The sequence below is a fragment of the Tupaia chinensis genome, unplaced genomic scaffold (assembly GCF_000334495.1).
Source record: "Tupaia chinensis unplaced genomic scaffold, TupChi_1.0 Scaffold148904_1, whole genome shotgun sequence".
Classification (NCBI taxonomy): Eukaryota; Metazoa; Chordata; class Mammalia; order Scandentia; family Tupaiidae; genus Tupaia; species Tupaia belangeri.
In genome coordinates, this window is record NW_006208752.1 from 1931001 (window position 1) to 1946468 (window position 15468).

At 38.4% G+C, this 15468-nt stretch overlaps 1 protein-coding gene across 1 annotated transcript in view; it reads right to left on the reverse strand.

The window, feature by feature from the left end:
- The window catches only part of MYH15 (myosin heavy chain 15), a 157760-nt gene that overhangs the window by 104001 nt on the left and 38291 nt on the right, over positions 1-15468 (reverse strand). The window contains exons 12-14 of the mRNA XM_006170764.1: positions 9355-9473; positions 2570-2719; positions 1688-1858 (exon numbers count right to left, since the gene is read on the reverse strand). Coding sequence (XP_006170826.1) covers positions 1688-1858; positions 2570-2719; positions 9355-9473 — 440 coding nt within the window. The remainder of the gene's footprint in view (positions 1-1687; positions 1859-2569; positions 2720-9354; positions 9474-15468) is intronic.

The window sequence follows — 15468 nt, forward strand, 5'->3', positions numbered from 1 at the left end:
TATAGAAAAAAAAAAAAAACACTTCAAAAAAAAAAAAAGTTCTATAATGCATTCTATTTCAAGGAGTGAGTTAGATTATTAATATTTGCCACAAATTTTCCTCTGATAATTTGGAGTTAACATAAAATCTTTCCAAAATATAAAATCTTTTCAAGGAAGGTTTTGGTATTCCTCATTTGCCTGACCTAAATTCCTTTGAAATTATTCAAAGGAAACCAAAAACTTATCTTTTCCTTCTATCGTCTGTGGTCAAAACTTTCTTTTTTCTCTTATTTTATCTTATCAGTAGAAAATTTTGCAACAGGAAATTATATCCATGTTGCTAGGGTGTCATTTGAAATAACTGAGACTGGCATAAATAAGGCAGTAGGCTTCAGATCAGCTAACAATCAGTAACATTCACAGACCTATCAGGATCTCAACAGTGTCTATGTCCCACCTTCCTGTCTGAAAATTGGATCATATTTTGATCAAACTAGGCAAATATTACAGGTGACAATTGCCAGAAGCTAAAACTGTCCTAGTGAGGACCTGAATTTTTTTGTTTTATTTCTAATCAGAAAACTAGAGCTTTCTTAATGCCAGAAACATTTACTAAATGGTGATTGGTTTGTTATTATTATTATTTTTAATCAGCTCATGGTTGATTCACTATCTCTCTGTTTTTTTTTAATTAGCCTGTTTTACCTCCAGGAAGTTCTCTAGTTACAAAAGAAGTAAACTCAATATCATGTCTATTCCTGTTAGAAACAATGGTGATTTTCAAGGAAGATTTTGTTTCATCTTAAGTCTAATAAATAAAATTGATAGGAAACTAATTGATAAATCTGAGGCTTGCAAAGAACAGAGAGGTCAGTCACCTCAGCTTCTTCCTGACAGGATTGTTCAGACTCAAATGGGACATTGTAGCTAGGAAGCTTTCAGAAAGTTAACGGCTTTGACCTCCCCAGGTCTGCATCTAAAATTCTCTGCAATTATAGCAGGATACGAGGGGCATGTAACTGCTAAAATGCTGCCAGGCTTGCTCTGGTAGACAAAGCCACAAAAAAGTCCATACAGATTACCCCCAGCAGACCCCATTAATCTTTCCCAGGGCACACGGCAAGATCTCAGCATATGCGAACATCATTGAATTCAGAAACCGAACACTGCAGCTAATTTACTAATAAGCCATGAAGTATTGTCATAAATTACTTAAACTAACTGGTACTTGTCCAATTAAATGAACAAACTACATCTATAAGGTAGTGGCCTTGAGGATTTATGGCAGTTGTTTGTTTGCATGCTAATTTGCCAAATTTTGTTAAGCTGCTCTGGGTCTACTCATTCACCTTATGTTAATCAGCCAGGCTCTACAGTGCTCATATTTTCAGCTCTGTGTTTTTCCAGTTAGGAGCATGACCATTTTTAATCTCGACAAGTTTCTTCACACATTAACAGTAGAGGCCATGCGTAAGCAGCAAATGTGTAGCGACAGTCTGCATTAGTGATGATGGAGTAGGTCAACTGACGTGGAGTTTGGTTAGGGTGCCACGGGGGCTGCACACTGAGACTGTCAAGTCAAAATGTGCAGGGCTCTCCTGCTCCATTTCCCGTCCTCTGACAGAGCCTATTACCGACATGGACCAACTTGGCAAGCAAAGAGTTCTCCTTAAATGAAATGGACAAAGAGAAAAACATGCACTACCTTCTCAATGAGATCTATGCAGCCTTGCACATCCAGACCAAAGTCAATGGATGCCCAGTCAATGCCTTCTTTTCTATATTCCTCTTGTTCCAGAATAAATGTGTGATGATTGAAGAACTGTTGTAATTTTTCGTTGGTAAAATTAATGCAAAGCTGCTCAAAGCTGTTATACTTCAAAGATATGAACAGGTTAAAAAGAACAGATAAAAATAAAATTGAGGTCTACTTGAAAGAACATACAGTAAAGAGAAACCCCAAAATAATAATATACAGTAAAGAGAAACCTATGTACAATGGCCAATAGATCAAAGAGGAACAAATTCTCACATGTACCTGGAAACTCCAGATGATTAAAATAAAATAATGCTTAATGGTATTTTACCTAAAAATCATAAAAGTCTTAACCTCTATTTATTTTAAGGCTGAGTTAAGAAATTAATAATTTTTTTAGCTTTTCTCCCCATAGGACATGTGTATTCACCAGAGACAGAGAGAGAGAGAGAGAGAAAGTGAGAAATCAACTCCCAAGGGGGATGGTCATGCCACAGTCCCTCTCCTCTATTCTCTCGAGATTTTGGGCAAGCACATACATGTACCCAGTGTGTTTTTGAAGCCGCTGGTTCTGGGACTCAAACCATGCAGCCAGTTATGTGGGGTCCATTGCCTTAACCATCATGCCACCTGCTGGACCAAGAAATTAATAGATTCTTAATGCTAATAATAATTATTAACATTAAATTTAGCTCTTTTTCAACCAAGGTAATTAAGCCTACTTGCAGAATGATTCTCATCATGTTTTGATCATATTTTCCCATGTTTAAGTCACATTTTCAAATCTCTTTATAAATATGCATCATCTTCTTTCTTACCAGATATACTTACATCAAGGTTTTCAAAGCCGGTGATGTCAAGAATGCCAATGAAGAACTGCCTGGACAGCTTGGCATCCAGGGCCCTGTTGATACGTGCTACCAGCCACTTAAACATCCTTTCATAGATAGACTTGGACAGGGCACCAACAGCATAGCTTACCTAGATATCAATTGAAAACACTGCTTCATTCTAATCTCAGACATTCTCTATTAGCAATCACTTTCTAATGTATTTATTGATCCTCTGAGGTTCATTATGCTGAATACTATGAGAGGAAAGGAAGAAAGCAGCAAGGAAGAGAAGGAAAGAGGAGGAAAGGGGGACCAGCAGTTAGTATAATGGCTATGTCACCGGACTCCCACGTAGTCAACCGCAGTTCGAGTCCCAGACCCGGTGGCTTAAACTCACGCCGGGCACATGTGGGTGCGTGCGCAGGATCCCGAGAGGAGAATGGAGGAGGAGGGATTGTGGCGTGACTATCCCCCCTGGGGGGTGATTTCTCGCTTTCTATCTCTCTGTCTCTCTCTGTCTGTCTGGTGAGTGCACGCGCCCTATAGCAAAAACCTCTCCCAAAAAAAAAAAAAAAAGAGGGGGACAGGTGAAGGGGAGGAGAAAGGAGCAAGTTAGCCTGATGATGCTGTAGCTGAGCTACAAGAAGACACCAAACTGACTCCACATTAAATGTGACCTAATAGAATGGCCATTAAACATAGTTTGCTGCCCCTTTGCCCTCTGACCTCACTTTACTGTTTAACTTGTAACAAAAAAATTAATCATAGCTTTGCTGCATTTTTGCAAGAATTGGGCCATGAGATCCCTGTCAGAGAGTAGCTATGTCTAAGAAAATGAAGGATAAGAAGGAACATTCTGGCCTTGTGGGCAAGATAACTAGAGTTGTAAATAGCAACTTTGGTGCCAATAAGTCTTCATGTGATCAAGAAAATGACTGATTACTGTGCAAAAGAGCATTTATTTCCCTTGCCTTGCCCCACCACCCATTTCCTTTTTCTTCTGTCCCCTTAAAATTCCTTGTCCCATCTCTGACTTCAGAGATAGTCTTTGAACATTAGTTCTCTGTCTTTCCAGGGCACCATTTTCCTAAATAAAGCTACCTCCTCTCTCCACCAACACTTGATCCTGGAGTATTGACTTTCAGGCAACAGGTAGCCAAACCTGGATTCAGTCCTCAGGCTGGAATCACAGCCAGTCTGGTACTAGTACCTCCCTACCAAAAGCTTAGGTGAGAGAACTCATGTTCTTGTTATTAAATGATTAAATATCCAGTGTTAAATATGGTGCCTTAATGTGTTCTAAAGGCTTGCGCCTCAAAATGTGGTTCTAACACCAGCAACAGCAGCATCACCTGGGAGCTTTTAAAGATGTAAACTTCCAGACCCAGTCCCAGACCTAGTGGATCAGAATCTGTACTCTAACATAACCCCTAGCAACCTACTTGATAAAACTTTAGTCACACTCTCCCGCACCCTAGCTTTGCCCTTACTTACCATATATACTAGCACAATTGCAGTAAGAATCCTAAGTCACTTCAGAGAGAAACCCTCGCTTGTGATACCTGTTAAAGTCCTCATCCTCCACATTTGATATATAAATTCTTGGATTGCCTTGAGCAAGATTTCCCCCACGTCTTGATGTCTCTTAGTATTTTTCCACCTACTGATCCCCTTCTCTCTCTGCTCTTTTGCTGTAAATTCCCACTTATCTTTGTTGTCTTCAGATTTAAGCCCAATCTCTCTCCCACTGTAATACCATGAATTGAATAGTCCCAAATATAAAATATTCCTTACCATTTTAACAAGTGTCAGGATATTTTTTTCTTTAACAATATGAATAATGAAATTTGAAAAGTAGTGGTATCGTGATTAGGAATATGTGTTGCCCGCTGCTGCTGTGGCGGCTAATCAACTGTGTAACCTGTGGCAAATAAGTGACCTAACCTCTCTGGAATGCAGCATCTTGGACTGAGTCTTTCCCTTGAAAAACTCATTCTTTCAAGCCCCAGCATCCCATCCTTCATTCTATTAGTTCTCAGCGTTGCTCTCAACTCCCTGCATGGAGAGAGGCCATTTGGTACTTCATTCTGACTCTGCTGCTTCTACTGGAGAACAGGCAGCATTTCCTTTCCCTGGAAGGGTGCAGCCAAGGTGCTGAAGTAACCCAGTGGGGAGAGCTCCAACTGCAGTGCCTAGAAGATGCTGTACACATGCAGCTCCTGCTTCCGTAATGCAAAAGTGCTGCTGTAGTGCCAGGCTTCTGACAGACTCCAAGTAGGAGTGCATTTCAGCTGGGCATTCTCCAAGTCTGGAAACAGAATGTGCTTCAACGACTTAACATTTAAAATAAGCCTATCACATCCATCCTTCTGCCCAGGAGAGTGCACTCAGCAGGAGCCAGTTGGTGTCTAGTGGTGATTTAGTTATGAGTCACCCACTCTCTGATCAGTTATCTTGAGTCATTTCCACAGTAATCCATAAGCCGGATGGCATCACCGTTCTTTCTTATCAGCGTCAAGAGCACACCCGTACAAATAAAGCATCAGGAATGATTTTCTTCCCCTGTAACACTGAGGAAATCACTCTCTGTCAACAGCAGTCACTTTGAAACTTTAAAAAGAACATGACTAACTTGCTCACCCCCTTTTAATGCCCTAAATACTCTTGAAGTAGGGATGGGAGAGAAATTGTTTGGTCAGGTGAAGAAATACAAGAAAAAAAGGCTGAAGATGTAGGCAGAGGGAGAAATAGATGGTACGATTTCTGCTGAATGAATTAATGGAACCAATAGACCAAGATACTCTTTGCTTATTAATCATTCTAATTATCTTCATCATTTTCTATCCAGTGAAGAAAGAATGAGACAACTAAATCTATACTTCCACTTTTCAGGGGTTAACTGGACCCATTTCTTAGAACTTTTTAACATTACCTCACAGAAGACTTTGATTATTGGGGGCAATCCTGCAGGATAAAAAAATTACCACCAACAACAGAAAAATAAACAAACAGAAAAAAATTAAATGGAATCGAACAGTCAGATTTTAACCACTTTGCTCCCTGCCCTTCTCATCTGTGAAACAATAATAATAAAGAATGCCCATCTCAGAGTCACTGTGAGAGAGGCCATGAGGCAGAGGAAACACTATGTTTGGCACTTGGTATCCAACAGATGTCAGTTCCTCCTTTTCCATCTCTTGTCTCACCTTTACCTCTTCCTCATTCTCACAAAGATTTGCTAGCTGTGACACCTTGTGCAGTTAATCTTTCTAAAATCACTGCATTTAGCTGTTAAATGGAAATATTATTAATAAGATACACTTTGCAGACTTGCTATTAGATGGAAAGAGATAATCTATGTAAAGTACTTAGCACAGCACCCACAGTGAGTACTCAGTGGCTACTGATTATTATTGTTTTGTCACCACTGATAATCTTTATAAAATTAAGCTATTTTATTTCTAATAGATGGAGCACTGATGGGCTGATGAAATATGAGACTTGAAGAACCGTGATAATCATATATGCTGGTTCTCCACTTGGGATGGTACCTCCCACACAAGGAGTATGTTTAGAAATATGAAAGGCATGTTTTTGTTAATATGTGACTGAGAATGTTACTGGGTTTTATTATCTGAGGGCCAGGATGAGGGCCAGAAATGCCGAATATCTACATGGGCAAGACATTCCTACATCAGGAAATAATTATCAATGTTAAATTCCAATCACCCCTCCATTGAGAAACAAAAGTATTCAAACTTTTAACTGGAAGGCTCAAAGAGATGAAGATATTCAACCAAGGTATCAGAGTTAGTAGCCTTAGAGCTAGAACTAAATTTTGTATAGTGTTAGCACTGCGATAATTTTCCCCATCTTTTGCAATTGTCATCAACAGAGCATACACAGTTCTATTCTTAGCAGTAGCAATTGTCTCTACAAAGTCAGTAAAATTCCTAAGAAAAGAAAAGCCTTACAGTGTGCTTTCTTATTCTATCTCCAAGACAGACAGAGAGAGAAATGAGGTAGGTCTTTTTCATATTGAATAGTATTATATTAGCTTGCTTCACTGGTTCTATTATGATGAAGGCTGATGTGGTAACCCAGTCCCTTAGAAAATAATATTAAAGGGGCAAACGTTTTATTTCATTCCTCCCGTGGGCTAGTCTTATACAGAAAAAGACCTTGTTGCATAATCACAGCATGTCATGCATGCATGTTTTGGAAAATGTCTAAGAAAGCATGAAACTGCCAAACAACTCTAAGCCCACTGCCAAAAAATAGCTCAATTACTTATCCTGCTGATCATGATTGAAGTTCAACTCCATTTAGTCTGTTTTCACATTTGCAGAGTGCCTGGTGCTTTCAGGGCACTATATTAGATCATAAGGGTACTAAGATGAGTTAGACACAGTCTATGACCTCAAGGAGCTCGGGTTTCCAGGAAGGAAAAAAACGTAAGCAGATCATTTCAATATAGTACATTTAGTATTATGGGAAACGTAGAATTATTGACTTAACGAGTAGGCTAAACTAGAAAATTGATTTTGATTAACTGTTTAAATATTTTAAATGACAAAGGTACTCAGATACTTTTTTCTTTCTTTATTTTTTGGTCATCAGATACTTTGATACATCAAGAGAACTAGTTTATTGGGACCAGCAGTTGGTGTAGTGGCTATGTCGCTGGACTCCCATGTAGTCTTACATGGTTCAAGTCCTGGACCCAGTGGCTTAAACTCATGTCGGGTGCATGTACATGCTTGCCCAAGACCCTGAGAAGAAAATGGAAGAAAGGGGATTGTGGTGTGGCCATCCTCCCTGGGCAGGGGTGTTGTTGGTGGTGGTGATTTCTTGCTTTCTGTCTTTCTGTCTCTCTCTGTCTTTGTGGCAAGTGCATGCACCCTATAGCAAAAACCTCTCAAAAATAAAAAATAAAGAGGGAGAGAGAGAGAGAGAACTAGTTTACTATAATAAAAATAATTGTCCTCTATCACAAATGTGTATACTTCATCTCTTTCTCAAGTTCAGAAAGTGTGTAGAGTAAGACAATCTGAGAATCACCTGAATACTATGGTAGTTGCATGTCCTTTAGCATGTTAAGTTCCATTACCCTCAGTTTCCTTGGTTGGAAAAATGTTAGTATTCCCTTCCTACTTGTCTCTTAGTGTTGTCATGATGGAAGGAGATCACACTTGTGACATTTTATATATAGCATGTAAGGAAGAGCGAGCTGTCTCTTCACCACATCAGTCTTTCCAGAAAGACTACCTTTTTTAGCACTCCTATAGCTAAGACAATAATTTAGCCAATTCTTACCAATGCAATATTAGTAAAAGTATTATCACTTGTAGACCCAAGCAGTTAAGGTGAGTATATTTTTTCCACAGATTATCTTTTCCCTTTTTTTTTTTTTTTTGGAGAGGTTTTCGCTATAGGGCGTGTGCGCTCGCCAGACAGACAGAGAGAGACATAGAGACAGAAAGCGAGAAATCACCCCCCAGGGGGGATGGTCACAGCGCAATCCCTTCTCCTCCATTCTCCTCTCGGGATCTTGGGCATGCACGCACATGCGCCTGGCGTGAGTTTTAAGCCACCGGGTCCGGGACGCGAACCGTGGTCGACTATGTGGGAGTCCAGCGACATAGCCATTATACTAACTGCTGGTTCCCCTTTTCCCTTTCTTCAACAACTTTACAGGCCCTGTGTTCCAGATGGCATATTTATGAAATGGAAAAAGGCTTACATATGTTTTCAACTTGGTGTAAGAAATAAATAGTTGTTGTTACTGAGGTCTTAATATACATGTGTTACTTTAGCATGGACTATCTCATTTTGACTAATATACATTACAGATGTAAATTATTATTTTGAAATTTACTGGCATATTTATAGGGTCTCAATACCCAGAAACCCTGGGTAATACTTTCTCTATTAAGGCAAAGCTTCAAAATCAGCAGACTTCAGAGAATTTGTTATTCGATCATGATAACATCCTCCTAGATGCTACACAAACCCTACATAACTTTCCATCTTTCATTTCTGTTCTCAGCCCCTTCCTCCCTTCAAATACTAACTTCAGCATATGTTCTGAAGCCCTTTCTCAACTAACGTGTTCCCATGTGTCTGCTCCACTAAAGAAGTCAATATGTGAAATAGGTGAAGGATGCCAATTTTATTCATGTCAGGAACCAACAGCTTGAAAAGCTTCTTAGCAGGACAACAGGGATGTTGATCACAACAAGTGATGTCTTTGCCTGCAAAGAGACTTGTTACCTAAGGGAAAACTGTCAAAATGCATATTTCAGACTAGAAAGACTCAACACAAAAACATCTACTGTGGTGCACATTATAAGCAAAAACATTTGGAATGCTCATAATAGTAGCTCTTTTTGCCTTTTTTTTTTTCTTGGAGAGGTTTTTGCTATAGGGCACGTGTGCTCAACAGACAGAGAGAGACAGAAAGACAGAAAGCAAGAATTCACCCCCCATGGGGGATGGCCACACTGCCATCCCTTCTCCTCCTTTCTCCTCTCAGGATCTTGGGCACGCACACACACGCGCCCGGTGTGAGTTTTAAGCCACCGGGTCCAGGATTCAAACTGCAGTCGACTACATGGGAGTCCAGCGACATAGTCATTATGCTAACTGCTGGTCCCCCTTTTTACCTTTTTTTAGAAGAAACTCATTGCAAACATTCTCAGTAGTAGCAAAATATGCAAATCCAATATGTATACACTTATTACAAGATCATAAAAGGGTAGTACTTTTGAAATATCACCTTACCTGTTCCATATTTTGACCTCTGGTAACATATTCATTACCAACTTTGATTCTAGGGTGGGTCAAGCCTTTCACCAACTCAGAGGAGTTAATGCCCATGAGGAAAGCAGCTTTGTCAGCACCTGTCATAGAAGTAAGGAACAGAAGATGGAAGAGGAGAGAGGGAGGGAAGAACACACTATTAAAATTAATTCCATCATAGCCAAATAAACTACCCAGAGGTCAGAAGATAGTGTGTTTAAACTACTATACCAAAGTAGATCGTAGTTTTTGAAATAAATGCCTGAATATCAACTGTTTAAAGGAATCTATTTCTTGGAAATGTAAGACAAAAATCACTTTAAAAATTCACTCACTTATATAGAATGGCAATTATCAAAAAGGTGGACAATAACAAGTGTTGACAATGATGTGGAAAGGATGGCATCTTCATGTATTGCTGGTGGGAATACAAAATAATGTAAACATTCTGGAAAACAGTTTGGTGGTTACTCCTAAGTTAAACATAGGATTACTATAAGATCCAGCAATTTCAGTCTTAGATATATACCCAAGAGAAATAAACACATATGTTCACACAAAAATCTGTACAGAAATGGTCTTAGCAGCATTATTCATAACAGACAAAAGGTGAAAAAAAATGAAATTTCTATCAATTAATGAATGGATAAACAAAGTTTAGTATATTCATACAATGGAATATAATTCAGCCATAAAAAGTAATCAAGTATTGATACATGATACAACATAACAAAACCTTGAAAACATTCCACTAAGTGAATGAAGTCAGGCACAAAAGGGTACATATTGCATGGTTTATGTGATCTTTTCAGGCTAGGAAATCCATAGTGATAGAAGGAGACTGGCCAGGGGTTGGGAAGAAGAGGAAGTAACCTCTAATGAACACAGTTGTTTTTTACGGGGCAACAAAGTATTCTGGAATTAGATGGAGGTGATAGTTGTACAACCTTGTAAATATACTAAAACCTAGTGAATTATATACCATAAAGTGTTAACTTTGGAACCAGTTAGTGGCCCCAAAGGCATAGATTCTCACATGGCTGACTACGGTTTGTGTCTTGGACCCAGGAGCTTGAAAATCACATCAGGTACATGGACATCTATGCTCAAAATCTCACAACAAGAATGGAGAAGAGATTGTGGCATGGGCTTCCCCTGGGGAGGTGATTTCTCACTTTCCCTCTCTCTGTGTCTGTCTCTCTCCAACAAATGCACACACCCTATAGCAAAATAATTTTTAAAAAGTCTTAACTTCATGGTATGTAAATTACATCTCATTTTAAAAAAATGTATTACTTGACACTTAGTTCTCTTCTAAAAAGAACTATTTGTCTGAAGGTCATGAAAAATCCCATCCTTATTGATGTGTTTTCTCCTTCTAAGTTATATGCTTGTGGACTCTTTCAATGAAACATAGACTTGGACCGTGTAATTTGATAATTCAAGACAATTGCCAATCAACAGAAGCCAGAATGTTTGCCCAGTGTCTATCCAAATCCATTTCCTTTTCTGTAAAGTCTCTCTTTGCTCCCTAGTCTTTTCTGATGCCCAGTAAGAACATTTACACCCCAAAAGTATAGTTTCATAAAACAAAACTTCCACTTTCTAAGGAAAGGAGCATAGGATAAGTGTTATCAACAGGAAAAGTAAATAGGCAGCTATTACATTGGCTGTTAAAAATGACAGCAGCACAAACAATATGTACCAAACGTATTTCAAATTGTAGATTATTTCGGATACCAAACAAAACAAGTATTTCACTCATCTAAAACCTCTCTGCTACATTTTCCATTTTAAACAATTTCTGAGTTATACTAGTACATCTGACATAGTGTTTCTACAGAGTATCTTTTTTAAAAGAATTATTTTTTATTTAACTTTATTTATTTATTTACTTTTTTTTTTTTTAATCATAGGGGAGAGTGGAGAGAGAGAGAAAACAAGCCACCAGGTCTGGGTCTCAGACCATGGTCAGCCATGTGGGAATCCAGCGCCCTTTACCACCATGCCACCTGCCAGCACCATTCTGTAGAATATTTTACAATAGAAGGTAATGCAGACTTTCTTTGCCTCACTAAATAAGTATGAAATTTTATAATCTTAAACAAGAAATAAAGAAAAAACAAAACACAATTAGTGAGCCATATGTCATTTATATTAATGATATTAATTTCCTTTTGCAAGCCTTCAAATTTTTCACAGAAACTTAAAAGGTTGGAAATGTTTGATTTGCTAAGTAAATGAGTCAATATATATTATACATGTAGTTCTACAGTCTACATACCTATTTCCTATTAGTTTATTTCCAATGATAATTGCCTGAGTACTCAGTGCTGTAAAAGCTTTGAAAATGCAAAACTGCTTAGGAAAATAAATGGAGAATCCAAAGTAGAACAGACATGCCCAGTCTATACAATGTTGTCACTGTTAAGAATGTCATGATTAGAGACAAAAGCCTGATTATTGTCAGTTGAGAATCCAGTGGGTTGGAATCATAATTTTTTGAACTGAAAGAGACTTACAGAGAATATCCAATTCAATGTGAAAGCATTAAAAAGAAAGGAAGAAATGCAACGCTCCTGGTTAGTATAAGTGGAAATGAATGGTAACTGACAATGTGAAAAATGAACAATTCCACACTGTCTGTCCAGGTTTTATTTTTAAAAAAATATAGGAATTTGGTTTTTCAAGCTTAGGAAGCATTCAGATGGATAACACAGGTAATAATAGTTTCAAAGAATAGTTTCCCACACCAAGAGCCTTCATACATCCTTTTTCCAGTGTTAAGAACAGTCCTTTTGAGTCTATTTTTATTCCTGAACAAAAGAAACCTAAATTCTCTGTACAGTATCCCACCTTAAAATTTAACAGAAATAGCTTCCAACATTATAGAATTATTCCTCACCCACTCTAAAGACTGACATATACAGACAAGACTGGTGTGTCTTGGATGTAACCCAGAAGTTGACATTGAACATTACATATGTTCTCTTTTATTTAGTTATCACACACACACACACACACACACACACACACACACACACATTTAGTGGTCATCATGTTCCAAAGAATAAATCATTAGGGCTGGTAAGTGGCGTGGTGGTTAAGGGCACAGAACTCCCACATGGCCAACTGCAGTTAAAATCTTGGACCTGGTGGCTTGCTTTTTCACTTTCTCTCTCTCTCTTCCCTGCCCTAGTCGAATTAAAATAAATAAATAAATAAATAAATAAATAAATAAATTAAGTTAAATACAATAATTCTAAAAAAATAAAAGAGTAAGTTTTTGCACTAAACATTTACAACCAAGATGAAAGCATAAATCTATAAATAAATGCCCATCTAACCTTTAGGAAATACTATTATAGACCAGACAATGTCTGCAACACATTTTCATCATGTTCCCAAGGAGACTGTATGGAATCTCCACTAATAAGCATTAGTTATTTAAAGACCTTGTGAATGAACCTCTGTATTTTAATTAAGCTGCACACTCTTACCTGGGAGAGGTAACATTCAGGTAAAGCGGCAGTTGTCATATGTTGGTGTTCCCCAAAACAGCCTTGAGAGCTAATAGAGAACCTGAGGACCACACTCACTAAAGTAGGTAAGTGTCTGGACCTCTAGTTTTAGCCCGCTAAGTAGGTATTTATGATACACATACAAGTTGGAGAAAAAAGTCGTTATGACAGTGGTCTTCAACCTTGGCTGCACCTTGGTTTCTCCTAGAAAGTCATGAAAATATATCTTGATACTTGCATCCCACCCCCAGAAATCTGCTTTCTTTGATACTGGTGAGGATGAGCCTCAAAGAAGTTAAAAGTCCCCCAGGTGATTACACTGTGCAGTCAAGTGTGCCAACTACTGCCTAGAGGATGGTAGCCAAGTTGGTAAGCAAATCTTGACTTCAAAGTCAAGAAGATAGAACAAAGTGTAACTGTACTTGGAAACAGGTAAGGAGGTAGACAAATCCAAAAAGCACTGTTTTCAGACCTTACAGTTCTGAGTTCAGTCCCATCTGTAAATAACCAGATATAAAAGAAAGGAACAATGGACCAGCCCATAACAGCAGGTAAACTGTGCATAGGAAGCTAGATTCCAAATGGTCAAAGGCAGTTGGAATCCTGGCTCTGGTAGATTGTAAATGCATGCCTAAAATCCTAACAGAATGGAGAAATGGATGAAAAGGCCTGTGACATGGTCCCAGCCCATTGGGAAGTGCTCTCTCTCTCTGTGTGTGTGATGTACCCTCACATGCAACAAAAAAGAAAGAGAGAGAGAGAGAAAGAGCGACATCAACAGACCTATTTCATCAATCTATAATCTGGATAGTCTGAAAAAGGGGGGTATGCTAATCACTTTAAATTGCGTCTCTTATGGAAGGTTGTAACATGATTTCTGAGTTGTTCACGTGTCAATACCTACTGAACAAAGTTTGCCAGATATCTGCTGTGGCAGAATCTCATGCTAGATGTTATTGTAAGATGAGATAACGAGACAAAGTCCATAGTATCAAGGAGTTCATCATCCATGAGAGTAAATAAAACATAGGCAAAAAAAAGTCTGGACAACAACTCATAACAGATACAGAGACCAAGAAGTTTGAAAGTTTGAAATAGAGAGTTTTCTATGGGCTGCAAAAAGTTCCAGGGAAATTTTCTTAAAAGAGACTTTTTTTTTTTGGAGACTTGAAGGATGGGAGAGTTTTGATAGCACATACGAGAACTTCTGAGACTGAGAATAGCATCACTTAAAGCCACAGAGGTGGGATAGTACAAAGAATATAAAGAAAAGTTTATAATCCAGATAGATTTGACCACAAAGGCAGGGATTATGCAACAGACTGAGAAAAGAGGGTAATAAGTGTTTCAGAAGACACATAGTGCCACTTTATCAGTTAAAAAAACAGAGTTGGGGGCAGGACCAGCAGGTAGTGTGATGGTTACATTGCTGTATTCCCACGTAGTCGACTGCAGTTCATGTCCTAGACCCACTGGCTTGAAACTCACATTGGGCCCATGTGTGTGCATACCCAAGATCCCAAAAGAGAATGAAGGAGAAAGGACTGTAGTGTGGCCATCCCCCCTGGGGGGGATGATTTCTTGTTTTCTGTCTGTCTCTCTGGTGAGCACATGAGCCCTATAGCAAAAAAATCTCTCTTAAAAAAAATGTGGTGGGGGGGAATGTTAAAGGAACCTAGAGCAGAAAAATGTAATAATTACAGTTATGCATCAGAATAATTGGTTTTGTGGAAGTGCAAAACAAAACAGTGAGGAGAATTGAAAAATTGTAGGAGGCCAAGGCCAGCAGGTGGCATAGTAGTTAGGGCACTGACCTTGAGTCCCAGACCTAGTGGCTTGCTTTCTCTCTCTCTCTCTCTCTCTCTCTCTGTCTCTCTGGTGAACGGACATGCCCTATAATAAATTAATAATAATAATATAAATAAATAAATAATTATTCTTTTTTTAAAAGTTGTAAGATGCCAAAGTGCAAGATGCAGAAGGTCTTAAACAAATTATTAGAAAGGGAAAAAGAGATAGAGAAAGATAACTAAGACATTTCCAGCCTGTGAAGTGGAGAGAAGGGCAGAATCATGAAAATCAGTGCAGTCATTATGGAAAACAGAACGGAGGTTCCTCAGAAAACTAAAATAGAACTGCCGTATGATCCAGCAACCACACTACTAGGCATATATCCAAAGGAAAGGAAATCAGTATGCTATAAAGCTATGCACACTTTCATATTAAGTGCAGCACTGTTCACAATAGCCAGGATATAGAATTGACTACATGCCCATCATCAGAAGAATGCATAGAGAAAATGTGACGCACACACACACACACACACACACACACACACACACACACAGAGTGGAATGCTATTCAGCCATTAACAATGAAATCCTCTTATTTGCCATTAACAATGAAATCCTCTTATTTGAGGTAATGTGGGAGGAAGTAGAGGATCACGTGTTAAGTGAAATACAAGAAAACTTTAAAAAAATTGTGGGAAAATGAAATTACAGTACATATTTATTTCAGTGCAAAAAATTTTGAAATCTACGAATAGTTTTGTTCCTAATGTACATTTTCTATG